We start from the raw sequence: 16,943 nt of genomic DNA, 5'->3' as shown, positions 1-16,943 counted from the left end.
AAAAACAGTTCAGTTATGACAAATACACACTCAGACCTCATGAATCTGACCTTGTATCTCAACAATGGTAACATCTCAAATGTTTCATGCTGCAATGCATGCTGGGAGTGGCACTGTACAAATATCCCAGCATGCATTGCGGTATAAATAAATTTTGTATAATGGTCTAACGGTTTTCTTTATTTGTGTTTGATTCTGCTGTTGTTTATGTTTAGACTTTCAGTTGCCTGTTTGTGAGTTAAACTGTTAATTTTGTTAAATTTTGTTAAATTTGTTATCACCATTATTGAGGTTCATATGCTGATTATTAATGTCTCTTTGAGTGCGATTTACACCATAGAGCAGTGTTATTGTCCAAGATATTCTTAAAAACTTCCAGAAATCATTGCCATATATATATACATATAATGTAAAACAATAGATTTTACATTGAATAGGAGCAGTAAATTTTATTATACTAAATGAGAACAGACTCTGCCATTTAATAGCAACATGAACATCACCAGATCTTATTTAGGTTTTTGGCTGGCTTGCCTCAGCAAAGGAGCTTTTTAAACAAAGTTCTTAACAATTGCAGCAGCCAAATTATATAAATGTTAAAAATGACAGGGCTAAGAGCCCAACTAAAGCAAACTCTGGTCTCCATGATGGTGACGTAAAACTTTAACTTTTTCTCAAGAAGAACTTTAGTAGATGTTATACAAAAATACATGTATTAAGTAATAAGTGTAGCTGGTGATGATGTTTGTAGAGTTGTTTAATCATCCGCTGATCATTTAAATGATTTAATCATTTGTTGTTCTTCAGGTTATTTCATTATAAAGCTGTGACTAAAGTTTTGTATGTTCTGTTCTTGTTTTTTCCCTTCAGTATTTCTTCATTTAGTCATTGTTAATCCTCAATTATCATTTAATTAGTCAGTTAATTAATGAATTTACTTCAGCTTTGCTCCATGTTTCTTGAACACTCAGTAGTGTGGACACTTCAAATAAAACTGAAGTATATGCTCTGGGGTTTAAAGGGTTAAAGGTGTGAGAGGTAAAAACACAGTGTAAAAATGTATTTTAACAGTAATATACTGTTAATTTACACAACGGAAGTAGACTGTAAAAAAAACAGTATATTGCTGGCAACCACAGCTGCCAGTAGATTACTGTTAAATCAAGGAAAAAAACAGTATTTTACTGTAAAACCTGAAGCTAATTTCTTCTGTGTGTCACCATTGTGAAGGAGAGTAGAGCCAGTGTATGAGTTAAAGATGAACAATGACCTGCTGATGTTATTCTGCATGTTTCTCTATTTAAAGATAGCGGCTGTTTAGTTGCTGATGCAGTCAGAATCTCTCTGGTGATTCCAGATTTACATATATGTGTGCTGTTGTGAAGAATAAGACATTAGAGTTAAACCAAACTTTTCTAATTAACTAAAATAAGTTATCATTATCAGTATGCTTCTAAGCATATATAGGACATTAATTCATAAACTCATTCAGCAGTTGACCAAGTTGAGGCAGTTGCTTTCAGTGAGCAAAATGAGTTCACTTGAGTATTGTGTAAATCAATGTAGTCCATGTATTTTTACAGCAACATAATGTAAAATAACAGTACATTGCTGGCAACTGCAGCTGCCAGTATTTTACTGTTTTTTAACGGGACAATTTTTAACAGTGTAGAGTAAAAGTATTTGTTGTAAATATTACTTAAAATATGAGTAAAATTTAGCCCTTTCAAAAGTCATCAAGCGTAGTGAGTATTAAGCTATAAAAGGCTGATGCTTTTACTTGTAATTTGTGAATGTGAGTAAATGTAACATTCTGTTGTGCATTTAGTTATTGCCCAGCAGGCACACAATATAATAGTATAATAATTACAGATTATAGATCATTTTTTTCCACTTTTTTCATATGAAATGAGTATTAAAATCAATTGTCTTTTATGCCAAAAATCATTTAAATGTTAAGTAAAGAGCATGTTCCATGAAGATATTTTGTAAACTTCCTACTGTAAATGTATCAACCTCATTTTTGATTAGTAACATGCATTTCTAAGAACTTCAATTAAATCTCCAATTTAAATGAGATTTCTTATTTAGATTTAGATCGTATTTAGATTTTTTTGAACCCCCAGGTTCCATATTTTCAAATAGTTGTATCTTTGCCAAATATTTTCTTAACAAACCATACATCAATTGATATTTGTTTACCTCTCCGATTAAGTATTAAAAAGACTGACACATACAACCTGTTTTTGAGGTTCAGGGTAAAAATTTTAAAGCAGAAGCATTTAGGGTGATGTGTCTGTGTTTTTATTACGAATTATTCTGATAATTGTTAGTGCCTGTGAAAATGCAAGGTGTCTTAAAAGATAATAAATAAAGATAACTATATTTATTACTAGAGGCTACTTTTATAAATGTTTTAAATTATATATAAGTTGTGTAAAATAAACGATATTAGATTAAATTAAACTTAGTATCACTAAATGAAATTAAGTTTTAAAATATTAAAAAATTTGAGTAAATATGTACTAATAGAATATGAGTCAAGATAACTTAAAACTTATTAGTCCCGTTTTAAAGTAAAGTGTAATTAAAAATGTTGTTACATGTAATTTAATGTTATTAGGTGATCGGCTAACAGTACTGTCTTTGTAATAATTGGAAAGCAAATGACATTTGTCTCCTCCCTTTTTTGCGGATCTGAAAGATCCATTCAATCCATCACACAAAAACTGTAATGCAATCCAAATCATGAGCTCGGTGATCCGTTACATCACTAATAAAGAAATACAGTAATACAAAACAATAAATACACTTTAAAGTCCATTCAAGTTTATTCAGTCTTTAGATTTATTCAGCTCAGATATTCCACCTCATTCCAAATATTTTATTAAAAATGCATGATAAAAAAAATTAAAATAAGAGAAAAGAAAAAATACATTTTACATTGTGTGTAAATATCATCACTGCATCACACGTAAAGATTTATTTATAAGACAAGTAAACTAAGACCGATAAAAATTAAATTACTAGAACTGATGGTATAAATTCATCCTAAAAGACATCTTTACTGATTTAGGTATTGTAACAATGAGATTCTATAACATGTAACTGCTCCAGATGGAGGCCAGCAGGGCAGTGCTGAAAGCTGCAGTCGTGGATAGTTGAACAGCACTTGCTCCATTGCACAGATCTGTGATGCAGCAAGTTTTGGTGATTGAGTATCCCGCGCCCAGGATGGTTCCAACAGTGTTGTTGCAATTAGATGTGCAGCCACTTGAAGACAGACTCAGGAATCCAGTCACATTGAACACTGTGAAACACAATACATCAGGATTTTCTTATTGCATGTTGGCTGTGTAATATTGGCTTGGTTTGGTTGTACCTGTGCTTCTCAGAATTGTTGCAAATATATTGGCATGTGTTAAAAGTATTTAAAATAGTCCTTAACTATAAATGTTTGTTTGATCTACAGTTCATGGTCTCACAAGGAAACATAACTATTTTACTCTTTGTCAGTTTAGTGGCTAGTTCATAAACATTTAGTAAGAATGAAAATGCAAGATTTTTAAAAGCAGGTATGCCACCAAACCCCACCCCTAAACCCAACCGTCATTAGGGGATGAGCAAATCATACCAAAATGTACACATTCATATGAGCCACTAAATCAAAAAGTTATGAATTGGTGTGAGATAGTGTTGGTTTGTGTGAGGTTTATGTTTTGAGTTTACATAACCCTTCATCCAATTATAAAAAAAACTGTGTTAAATTAAGTTCTTTGAAACATTTGTGTGTGTGTGTGTGTGTGTGTGTGTGTGTGTGTGTGTGTGTGTGTGTGTGTGTGTATGTGTGTGTATGTGTGTGTGTGTATACTTTCTCACCTGCTGAAGCAGTGTAGCAATTGATCTCAGAGGAAGCGCACGCCACTTGGGAACTATACAAGCATTTGCCTAGGATCCCCACTTTACATGAATTACACGTTAGTGCTTCAGCTGGAAAAACAGAAAGAAAACATAAAATTATGAGCAATCTAACAATTCAATTTCAAATAACAACGAGTTGGTATAAAAACACATTTAGTTTAATAGTGGGACAAACTGAGCTTACACTATGCTATTCTTGAGTAATCTTGTATAGACATTTGAAATACTTTTCATGAAAGATGTTCACATTGTGAATAATTTTTTTAATTGAAATAAAAAAAAAATGTTAAAGAATGTTTTGTTTCTACAACAATCATAACAATATAATTATCAATATGTCTCGTTTTGCTGTTCTTTCCAAAATCTAAATGCAACTGGACCCTTGTGAACTTTTAGCACTTCAGCAATGCAGACTTCAAGTCTTGTACTTTCATTTGAATGAATTTAATGATTTTTACTGTCATTTTTGTCCTACTTTTCTTAAAACAGGTAATGTTTTATTAAATAGATCAAAAGCTATATTGAAACCAAAACCAAGGTTAACCAATCTGTTAAACTTACAGTAATTTTCCTTACATTTTTGTTTAAGTTGTTTATTAATCATGATGGATTAAAGCTTTTCCATGCCCACGTCTAATTAAAAAAAAAAAAAAAAAAGACCCAAGACTTTTCATAATGACCTATTTCTCTGTGGACTTACCTAGAGTGAAGAAACCAATCACAGTAATGACTCCAAGCAGAATTCTGTTCATCATGTTGATTATGTAAACCAGAGAGCAGTCCTCAAATGATTCTTGTAAGATGAACAGGTCCTTGTACAGCAGCAGACTAGATGGCTTTTTTCTTTTTTTGGAATTTGTCCAAATATATGGTCAGGCACAAGAGGGTGGGGTTTTTTGTTAGAAAGGAGAGCAATGAATATGCGCAAGTTTAAAGAAGCATCTGAATGTGAAGAATGAGCAAAGCATTCTGGTTTGGGGAGTTGGGAGATACCAAACTATTGACACCATATACACTCAAAAGCACACACAATATTTTCTTAGGATGATACATTAGAAATAGAAAGACCATGTAAGCACATAAATAGACAGTAAACAATGGACAGCTGGTTAAAACAAAATCTTCCAACTTTTGAATCAAACAAACTGGCATATTATTGTTTCACTTGGTTGCTGAAATTCCTTTTGTCTTGTAGAGGAGAATGGTCAAACCAGTGCCTAAAATGTGCCACACCCTGTATCTGCCATGCATAAACCACAAACTAAAGACCACTTATTAAATACCTATATATCTCACATTAACTAATACATCTTCAACATATGAGCGAGTTTGAACAAAAACCAGAATGCCGGCTAAATTCATCATGGTACCAAAGTTAGCAAGTGTATATTGTTAACAATGTATTTAGTTTTTTTCAATTAGTTTTGTTTAAATTTTTGTCAGTGTATGTAATACAATATTGTCGCACTTATCTAAACCACTGCGTGGAACAGTTTATCAAAACTAACAATGTAACATATGTCATGCTGGGGCAAGTGGAGTCAGTGACTCATGATATTGATGTAACAAATACCTAATTGTTGAGTAATCAGTCTGAAGCAAATATGCAGTACACAAAAGCTTATTTGCACAGTTTTTAAAAATGTAACATGGGAAAAACATTACAAAAACAAACTGGAAAGTATTGCATGGTTTTGCCTTAATAAAGGAATTAATTTTAAAGCATAATAATTAGATAAGCTTATTTATTATTCACCAAATGTAGGAAAACATCTCATTGAATACTCACCCCACACTTATTTCTGCTCTCTCAAACTTCACTCTTGATAAATGTGTACATTAAATTTTATTTAAATAATATCTGAGAAATCATAGGCAGAAATTTAAGTTATAGAATATGTTGGATTAATCAAGCTAACAGCATAAAGTTTAAGGTTTATAAAAAAAAAATAAGCTGAATCTTTGATGAGTCAAAAAATTATTAGAAGTATTAGAAGAATCCCTGTTGGTCAATTTACAAACACTATATATATATAGACAATTGAAGTCAGAATTATTAGCCCCCCCTTTGAATTTTCTTTCTTTTAAAATATTTTCTAAATGATGTTTAACAGATTCAGGAAATTTTCACAGTATGTCTGATAATATGTTTTTCTTCTGGAGAAAGTCTTATTTGTTTTATTTCAGCTAGAATAAAAGCAGTTTTTAATTTTTTATAATAATTATAATTTTTATATTTTAAGGACAAAATTATTAGCCCCTTTAAGTTAATTTGTTTATCGATAGTCTACAGAACAAACCCTCGTTATACAATGACTTACCTAATTACCCTAACCTGCCTAGTTAACCTAATTAACCTAAGCCTTTAAATATCACTTTAAGCTGTATAGAAGTATCTTGAAAAATATCTAGTGAAATATTATTTGCTGTAATCATGGCAAAGATAAAATAAATCAGTTACTAGAGATGAGTTATTAAAACTATTATGTTCAGAAATGTGTTGAAAAAATCTGCTCTCTGTTAAACAGAAATTGGGGAAAATAATTCTGACTTCAACTATATATATATATATATATATATATATATATATATATATATATATATATATATATATATATATATATATATATAAGCTACAACGAAGCTAAGAAACAGCACTCACATAAATTACAAATGCTAAATATTTTGTTTATTTTAAAACCAGTTTATTGCTCTCATATTGAAATGGCAGCACACATTATAATGGCAACTTAAACAGATAATTTGTTAAAACAGGGCAAAGACCTTATCATTGCTTTGCAGACAGTTGTAAACATAAGCCTTCATTCCTCTTGATGTAGTTTACACAGATTTATGCCAGTGAAGGATAAAAAATTATTTAAAGTTGAAAAAAAAGCTATACACCTAAAATACCATGCATGAAATCCCCAATACTTAAACTAAACGATTTCCTAAACACAATGCATGCATTAATAACTTGGTCCAGAATAGAAGACCATGAACTATTGTTAAAGTATGGTTTTTATACAGATTAAAAAAAAAAAATATAGACAACAACATTTCACCAGTGATAAAAAATTAATTTAACAAGGATTTTATGTCCATATTCAGAATGTTACTCGATGCTGATTATTATATGAAAACCTGCCTTTATTGGTAAATTGATTGTATGTTTTGCCATATTTTTACAATTGAAAACATTAATTTAGGATTGACTGCTATTCAAGTTCCAGTGTGTGACCCATCTAAAATATTCATTGTATAAATGTCTTATATTGCCTTCTTTAAAGCCGTATTAAAGCAACATGGAAGTGGTTATATTATTATGCATGATTTCCTCTGTATATATGGAAGTTGAAATGATCCTCCTCAAATAAGGAATTTGGCCATGAGCACAGTAGTGATGCAAGTGAAAGCCATGTTGACAGCAGAGATGTGAATGTGACCCGAGTTACACAGGTCAGTAGCACAACATGTCTTGGTCATCTGATATATCTGAGTGCTTGAGTTGGCTGGGAAAGTCGTCGATTCTGTTTTGTTGCATTTGGAGAGTTCTAGACATCCTTTCGTCTTTACATCCACAAGACCACCTGAAATTTAAATGTGTGGAAACACTGATTACAAAGCAAATCTTGTAATATTTGTAACAGGCAAATGCTGGATATTGAAAAATGTAAAGCAAAATAATACAGCTTTGAACGATGAATAGTAAATTAAACTACTATGTTGAATAACTGTTTTCATTTTAGATAAAAATGTGTGCGTGCACTTCCTTTAATATTTTTATGAAATCAATGAGACACTCAAATCAGTGCTATATCGTCAGTATATTTTTTGCATGTTCTGCCTAACAACATTTGGTTTATATTTGCTATATTATAAGCATTTTTTCCTCATAAAAATCTTGTAAAATGTGGGTGTTACAGCTTCTGAAAAGCATAAACTTACCTGCTTTCCCTAATCCACTGAAGCACAGTTGGCCAGCATCACATGTCTTTTTGGTTGTAAAGCAAACATCCCAAAAACCCAATTTACACTCATAACACTGCAGACCATGACCTGACAAAAAAAGATTTAATGAAAAAAACTGTTAGTGACTGTTGTAAGGATTACCTATGTAAGAAATCAAATAATTTAGTTAAACATTTTGAAGGTAATAATGAACTTTTTTTAAATCTCTTGTTTTAGTGGGAAGGCAGTAACTCTAACTGTTCAACATTTCTCAACACATCTTTCTCCACTCATTGTTAACTCTAGACCTGATGTTCAGTGTACGAGTCATCTGAAGCACTTGAAACATTCACGTAACAAGAAAAAACACTGAGAAACAACTATACAGCCCTGCTCTACAGGTCTGGCTTCTTTTGTAAAATAAACACTTTTTGCTAAATGATGTCATTCACAGGAGTGACAAAGAACTGTGCATAAACTTAGCCCATCAACTGAGTAAGAGTGAGAAAATACTAAGACAATTTTTGTTTTTGAGTGAGATTACACTTTCAAAGTTTACACCTTTTAATACAAAACATTCGACAAAAACATGCTGAGTTTTGTATGCTGAGTTTTGTGGTTTTTGTAGAGGGCTCCCCAAAACCTTTTATCCAGTAGAGAATGTATATTCTTTCCTCGAAAATTAGTTTCATTCTTAAATGCACCCGTCACAATTATTTATTTATTTTTTTTCAAAAAGATTTTTACATTTTAAAAAAATCTAGTATGGTTTAAAAACGTCTCAATGAGAAAGAGTTTGGGTATTACTGAACTGTGTGGGGAATTTTGTCCCCCTAGTAAATGCTTCACACAGAAACTAAATACAACATAGAAAAAACTGTACACAAAATGGTTTCGGTCACACCCTGAGGTGGAAGTTAAAGCCTTTTAGGGATAAATGACAAAAGCAGTCAACCCCTCCTTTCTACCACACCCACTCCTAAGTCCATCAACCCACCTACCAGTTTTCCTATGTTTATCTTGATATCTAAATGAGGCCATATTATACATTTATACACAATAGTGTACAGAATTGTAGATGAATCCCTAAATTAATATTAACATTCATTTATTGACTATTAAAGGGACTAAGCCGAAGGAAAATTAATGAATTAATTTATTCAATGAATTTATGAATCACAATTCCGAATACCTAAACTAGTAAAAGGGACCTTACCACTAAAAGAGTTAAACATGTTTCATAAGACCTAAACAAGTATAAACATAACTTTGTGATAGTTCAGATAATTACTAAGTTCTTCCCTCTTTCCTGGGAGTCTCTTTTCTTAAATCCCTCTTAAACCTGTTTTTCAGGCACAGGACCGTTTTAGGAGCTGCAAATAGGATGGGTGGAGGTAACAGAGAATATGGCTTTGACACATCAAGCTGTTTAAAGCTCTTTGAAATAAATAGTTCCATATTAGTCACTAAGGAAATGTTGTCTCCAAGATTTTGAGTTAAAATGGAAAATAAAAGTCATGGAAAATTATTGTTGATGAGCTATAAAGCTGCTTCAAGTGTTTTTTTTTCCACAATGATTCACAGTTTTGTAGTGGCGTTCATTACCAATACCACCTAATTGCATTTAGCAGTATGGATGACTAAAGGTAAACAATTACAACAACGTGGTTGTACAAATTTATCTTTGGATCTTCTGAAGAATTCCTTTTTACAAAACCAATAATGGTATTTCTCACTATATCTCACATACTGTATATCATCTAAAACTGATAAAATGTTTAATTCTGAATATTTTAGCAATTCTTTTAGCAATTGATGAACTAATAAATTGACACTGGACAACCATATTTCATGGAAATAACAGTATAACACTTAAAATAAAGACGAATGGATTAAAAATCACATTTCCACTTTGATAGCATGCACTAAAATATGTGGAAGTGCTGTAGATAACACAGGAATGCTTTTTGAATGTGCTGCAGACAGATTTCAAGCAAGTCACCACTTGCTAAAGCCTGAAGCTGAAAATAATCAAACAAATCAGGCAGTACATTTATGATCAGTTTTCCACTAATGAAATTTGTGTTGGAAAAGTGAGCCCAAATTTCTCATTATTTACTCAAAAGATTATGAAAATGTGTATATTTTTTAAGGCTTCTTCATGATTGTGGTATTGAGAAGGCAAGCATTTTAGCCTTAATCTATCGTTTACAGACCTGCATGTGACCTGCATGTTTAATTAATTAATTGAAAAACAATGTAAAATAACAATTACATGACACAATTTTTTCTCAAGTGCATAATGCGTTCTCTAACCCTTGAATGGGCACTCTAAGATTTTTTTAAAAAACAATTTCTGTATGATTGTTTTCCTGACACCACTCTATCAACTTTTCAGATTTTTGTTTTAATGATAACAGAACAGTTACAATGCCTGTTCAATTAATGTAGCAAACGTTTTATTAAGAGTACTGGCTTTGCCTGTTATCCCTTAGAAGCCAACAAAACTTAATAAGCTACAAAATAAAAAAGTGCTGCTTATTTGTTGTACTTGTTTTTATTGCAGTATTTATTTACACACTGTCTGTCTTACTTGCACAAAAAACCATACTGCTGGCAGTTAGCTAACTTTAATTAATGCCTGGTTACAGTAGTCAAAAGGACAAGCAACGCCTTTCTTTCACAACTGAAGTATTTTGTAAGTTGGTAAGATGTATGGAAGAGGACACTTTGGATACAACGAACCCAGGTTTGAATTCACCTTTTGAATTCACCTTTTGAATTTTTGTTTTAATGATAACCCAACAGGTACATTTACATTTACATTTACATAGTCATTTAGCCGACGCTTTTATCCAAAGCGACTTACAAATGAGGACAAGGAAGCAATTTACACAACTTTAAGAGCAACAATGAATAAGTGCTGTAGGCGAGTTTCAGGTGTGTAAAGTCTAAGAAGGAAAGCATTAGTAAATTATTATTATTATTATTTTTTTGTAGTTAGTGGAGGAGTCAGAGAGGGAGTTGCGTATTAGTATGGAAAGTGGAAACTAAATAGCTGAATAGTTGGTAGTAACAATGCCTGTTCATTTAATGTAGCAAACATTTTATGAAGAGTACTGTCTTTGCCTGTCATCCCCTAGAGGCCAATGAAACGTAATAAGCTAGAAAATAAAAAAGGTTCTGCTTATTTGTTGTACTTGTTTTTAATGCAGTACCTATTTACACATAATATGTGTCTTGTATGCACAAATAACCCATACTGCTGGTAGAGCCTATTTGCTGACTCTAATTAATGCCTGGTTACAGTAGTCAAAAGGACAAGCAACGCCCTTCTTTCACAACTGAAGTATTCTGTAGGTTGGTAAGATGTATGGAAGAGGACATTTTGGATAAAACAAACCCAGGTTTGAATTCACCTTTTGAATTTTTGTTTTAATGATAACCCAACAAGTATTTACAATGCTTGTTCAATTAATATATCAAACATTTTATTAAGAGTACTGGCTTTGCCTGCCATCCCCTAGAGGCCAATGAAACGTAATAAGCTACAAAATAAAAAAAGGTTCTGGTTATTTGTTGTACTTGTTTTTAATGCAGTATCTATTTACACACTGTGTGTCTTACTTGCACAAATAACCCATACTGCTGGTAGAGCTTATTGGCTGACTCTAATTAATGCCTGGTTACAGTTGTCAAAATGACAAGCAACGCCCTTCTTTCACAACTGATGTATTCTGGTGTATTCTGTAAGATGTTTGTAAGATGTTTTCTGTACATCACAACTGATGTATTCTGTAAGATGTTTAGAAGAGGACATTTTGGATACATTGAACCCAGGTTTAAATTCAACTTTTGAATTCACATTTATTTATTTATTTTTAATAATAAACCAACAGGTAGTTTCAATGCCTGTTCAATTAATGTAGCAAATATTTTATTAAGAGTACTGGCTTTGCCTGTTATCCCTTAGAGGCCAACAAAACTTAATAAGCTACAATATTAAAAAGGTTCTGCTTATTTGTTGTACTTGTTTTTTAATGCAGTATCTATTTACACAGTGTGTGTGTGTGTGTGTGTGTGTGTGTGCGTGTGTGTGTGTCTTACTTTCACAAATTACCCATACTGCTGGCAAAGCCTATTGACTGACTCTAATTAATGCCTGGTTATTGACAAGCAATGCCCTTCTTTCAAAACTGAAGTATTCTGTAGGTTGGTAAGATGTTTGGAAGAGGACATTTTGGATCCAACGAACCTAGGTTTGAATTGAATTTTTGTTTTAATGATAACCCAACAGGTAGTTACAATGCCTGTTCAATTAATGTGGCAAACATTTTATTAAGAGTACTGGCTTTGCCTGTTACTCCTTAGAGGCCAATGAAACATAATAACTAATAAGCTACAAAATAAAAAAAAGGTTCTGCTTATTTGTTGTACTTGTTTTAATGCAGTATTTACATACTGTGTGTCTTTAATTGCACAAATAACCCATACTGCTAGCAGAGCCTATTGGCTGACTCTAATTAATGCCTGGTTACAGTGGTTAAAATGACAAGCAACGCCCTTCTTTCACAACTGAAGTATTCTGTAGGTTGGTAAGATGTCTGGAAGAGGACATTTTGGATACAGTAAACCTGCATAAATTCACCTTTTTGCTGAAACCATTCTTCAGTTTTTTCTTCAGGAGATTGAAAATGAAATTACTTTAAACAATTTAAACATTAAAAAATATTAAACATTCAAATAAAACACCTAATAAGTATTTAATGAAAAAGCTTTAAAAATTGATAGTTCCTGTCCATGATTCTGGAGGAGCCTTTTCACATTTACAGGTTGCTTAATAGTGGAAGGCGTCATATCTGGGTAAACTTAAAGTGCAGTGAATGGGAGAGTAGAGCACATTTTTTACTCTATTTGCTAAATAATAAAAGAAAATCTTGACGAAGGTGTTATCAGGACTTTCAGAGAAAAAAAATTGTGTGCGACTGATGACGGCAGCCAGAGGATAGAATAATGTCAAATTTACTCTCCCTGTAGATGCTGCATTAGAACCACCTTGCATAAGCGATACATTTTTTTTTTTTGTAATTTGACCTATAAAGATATTATACATTCATAAAAGCATATAAATGTTCATACATTTTTTTTTACAAATCAAAATATTAAAATTTTTCAAAGATTTAAGATTATGATGAACGTTAAATACGTCATAACAGTGTTGTGAAAAGGGTATTTTGTTTGATCTGCATTTTTAGCTGTTGTAAATGTATCCACAAAAAGAAACCTGTGACCTGTATTGATTGCTTTATCTAATTTGGTAAAACCTTACTTTGTATGATGAATAGCCATTTAATTAAAGCTTTAGAAAAATGTATAAAAGCTAAAGGGGTTTTGTGACCATTAACTCCCCTGTTTACTAGCTGGTAAACATTCACAGTAAATCTAGGCTTCTGGCTTTTCTTTGTGTTAGAGGAAGATATACTGTAGATCTTCATTTACCCCAAAAGACTGCAACAGTTTGATAAATATTTCCAACTACACTCAACATAGTATTAGTGCATACTGTTTTATAACGTAGCCTAGAATTATAAAACTAGTAAGAAACATATGCCACTGTAAATAAAAGCATCAAAATACACTTGCTGCAAGTAAAATTTTGTTTTAATATAGCTAAAAATTAACGATGAATATAAATGCTGCTATTCACTTTGTGTACACAACTTCTAATATTTGCACTTGGTTTAAAAGTTTTGATAACTTTGATAATAGACCTTAATGTGATATAAAATTTTAAGTCAATTGGGTTTGTAGTTTGGAGTGTAGAACATCTACATTAATTTATACGTTTGAATTATTAAATGCAAAATTACATAAGTTTATGAAATATGCTGCTTCTTCAAATCAAATATCTTGCAATTTAGCAGATCTTAGCAATCTCTCCCAACATTGTTTCTTAACAGTTTGGGTGGTTTGATGTATCTTTCTTGTTATTTTCAGCATTTTCAAAAAATACTACACAAAAACTGCTTCTTTCCTTTGTATTTCTTTATTTGCTGACATTTCAAATTTTCCTGAAGCTGACAGGGACAGGATCATTGTTTATTTAACTAGATTAGCACTGAAAAGCTATTACTTGCTCTAACAAAGTGCAAATAATCAAAAATTTAAATATAGTTTGCTGATGGAAATATGGTATATGTGATCAGATGGTGTTAGAGGTGGATTCCTTTTTGCCACTCTGTGTTCATTTCAGTCACACATTAGTCAAGAAATGCAGTAAGCACAGAAAAAAAAGTAAGAATACATAATCAAATGTGACCCAGTGTATCAACTTTTCAAGCTCAAATAAAAGAATGCACTATTCTCTTTATTCACTTTGTAACATATATGGAACTTTATTGTCTCCTTTTCTTCATTGTGTCTCTACTCTAAAACGAACAATTGTATAGGGCAGCTCTTAATTCACACCTAAAATAACTGGTTCAGTGGGCAAGATCAGTCAAGTTCTGTTACAAACTGGGTGGGTCTCTCTGCCTCAGGCTAACCTGTCTCTTTCCCAAGAACAAGCACAAATCTATGACAAATAGGCAGGAACATAAACAACTACCCTCCAAATTTAACATTCTATTAACAAATTCCAAACTGCATTATTACTTTAAAAGTTTGAAACATCCAAATTCTTCATATAACTTGATCTAGACTGAGCACACTAAATGCAATAATTAGCCTATAATGACTCATAAACCACTGGCTTGTAAAATTATGTTTGTGATAGATCAAATATTGTAAAATTATGTTATAAACAGTTTAGAAATAACAAACAAATACTAATATAGGTTACTGCGATTATAGCTGCTGTTAAAAGCTAAACTCAAACGATCCGTTTCTGCTGAAGATAAATTCACAGCGCAAAATCCTATATTATTTAATAGGCTGACATGAATTAAGTGTAACAAAAATGGTATCTTACCAACTGCGAGATAAAGAGCGAGCACAAAGGAGGCGAAAATGATTTTGTTCATGGTTTCTGCTGTAAATGAGGTAAGTTCAAGTAGAAGACCGTTAGACTGCTGTCAGACTCCTGTTAGATCCGCTAGATTTATACTCCCAGGGAACGCCCGTCAGTCTTCCGAAGACGGAAGGCAATGAAACACCAACAGAGGTTACAAGAGACTCCAGGGCGCGGTGGCAATTACGCATATTTCCAAATAATATTAATTCGATATTAGTTTTTGAACTCGAAATTAGCATCATATATACGCTAAGTACACGTGAGAAGAATTTAAAGCTTTAAATATATGTGATTATTTTATTTGTAAAAAAACATAAATTGCGCAGCAACACCTCTTATAAACAACCTGATTGCGGCATCCCTGCAAACACAATCTTCAAATGGTTCGCGTTTGGAAAACGTCCAACTTTCCAAAACGTTCCTTACAGATTATTTTCGATGGTCATTACCCACAGAGAACTTCCCTCCAGGTTCTAGCTGATTTTTATAACCAAACGAGAATCTTATCAAAACTTTTTGTGTAAGTTATTTTCATATTTTATTCAACCCGATCTCATCAATATGCGTACAAATAACACGACTTTACACTTTCCCTTTGCGTGCAATGCATACGCCAAATTCCATTTTTGTGTGCATATGATACGCCAATTCTCACTTCTGTTGAGAACAGATGGGTACAAATATGTTTTTTTAAATTAAACAACAGCAAATATACAATTTAAACATGACATCCAAAAAATACAAAAGTAACTATAAACAAAAGTAAAAATAAACAAAAAAAATTACATAAATTAAATAAATAAAAAACAGTTCAACAAAGAGATCTTTACAATGATATTATTTTAACCTATACAAATAACAGCAAGTTTACTAGTCAACTTCAGCTCCTTTGCCACTATAATTTTATTTTTACATTTTTCGCTATTAATATTTTGGAGCGATTCTATATACAAATGAAAATCTATAATAGCAACATTTAAACAAGGTTTAGAGTTATTTAATCTGCATTTAACATAAAATAAAAATTAAATTAAATTAAATTAAAAGATTCATTATAAATTCCACAGATAAATAGTTTGAAACAAAAATGAATGAATGAATGAATGAATAAATAAATGAATAAATAAATAAATAAATAAATAAATAAATAAATAAATAAATAAATAAATAAATAACATCGTTGGGGGTTAAGTTACAACTAAAACCTGATTTTTTTTTGGACATACAATGATAGATCTTCCCAAGTTTTTTTTTAATTGTTCTCTGTCACCGACTCGGTCCCAGTCATTCTCCTCGCTGGCCAGCAGAGGTCATCATCACCGCACTACTGACATTACGTCACCCTCTCAGACACTGATTGCCACACACCTGGTCCACATCACACTGATTACCCACGCACACATATAAGCAGCCCAAACATACACTCCAGTGCGAAGTCTTGTTCTGCCTCTGTTAACATTGCTGAGCGGTTTTCATCCTTACCTGATCTCCCTGTTGCTAACCTGGACCTTGCCTTGCCTTGCCTTGCCTTGCCTTGCCTTGCCTTGCCTTGCCTTGCCTGCTACCTGTCTTGAACCCAGCCTGAATATCGACATTGATCCTAACCGCCTGCCTCTGACCCATGCCTGCTATATCACCCTGTGTATGCCTGCGCCAGCCTATCGACCCTACACTCTCAGAAAAAAAGGTACAGTGAAGGTACAATTTTGTTCCTAGAGGGAACAAAATATAAAATTGTACCTTTAAAGGTCCCATATTGGTCCTTAGGGTACAATTTTGTACTCAAATGGGCTATAAAGGTACAAATGTCCAGATTTAGGTTTAAAAGGTACATTTTTGTACCTTTTAAAGCACATTTGGATACAAAATTGTACCGTAAAGGACCAATTTGGAACCTTTAAAGGTACAATTATATATTTTGTTTCCCTATAGGAACAAAATTGCACCCTCAGCTCATGATAAGATCAAGACACTATATAACACTAATTTAAATGCATTAATACTAAACATTAATACTAAAATACATAATTTATAAATATAATAAATAAATAAATAAATT

At 32.1% G+C, this 16,943-nt stretch overlaps 3 protein-coding genes across 3 annotated transcripts in view; all 3 read right to left on the bottom strand.

Moving 5' to 3' along the window:
• LOC148679789 (uncharacterized) overlaps nucleotides 1–16,943 on the bottom strand; it is a 415,121-nt gene that overhangs the window by 368,685 nt on the left and 29,493 nt on the right. The gene's annotated exons all lie outside the window — the stretch shown is intronic.
• lye (lymphocyte antigen-6, epidermis) lies at nucleotides 2,810–4,779 on the bottom strand. The gene is given in 3 exon segments (NM_001386338.1): nucleotides 2,810–3,310; nucleotides 3,880–3,990; nucleotides 4,622–4,779. Coding segments are annotated over 3 exon segments (381 nt in total). The 5' UTR covers nucleotides 4,677–4,779; the 3' UTR covers nucleotides 2,810–3,095.
• On the bottom strand, nucleotides 6,591–14,944 carry spaca4l (sperm acrosome associated 4 like). Its single transcript, NM_001447132.1, is given in 3 exon segments — nucleotides 6,591–7,511; nucleotides 7,870–7,980; nucleotides 14,843–14,944. Coding segments are annotated over 3 exon segments (384 nt in total). The 5' UTR covers nucleotides 14,895–14,944; the 3' UTR covers nucleotides 6,591–7,290.

This window comes from Danio rerio, chromosome 19 (assembly GCF_052040795.2).
Source record: "Danio rerio strain M-AB ecotype USA chromosome 19, GRCz13ab, whole genome shotgun sequence".
In the NCBI taxonomy this organism is placed as follows: Eukaryota; Metazoa; Chordata; class Actinopteri; order Cypriniformes; family Danionidae; genus Danio; species Danio rerio.
Note: the sequence above shows the minus strand (reverse complement) of the source record. Positions and strands in the feature narration are given on the sequence as shown.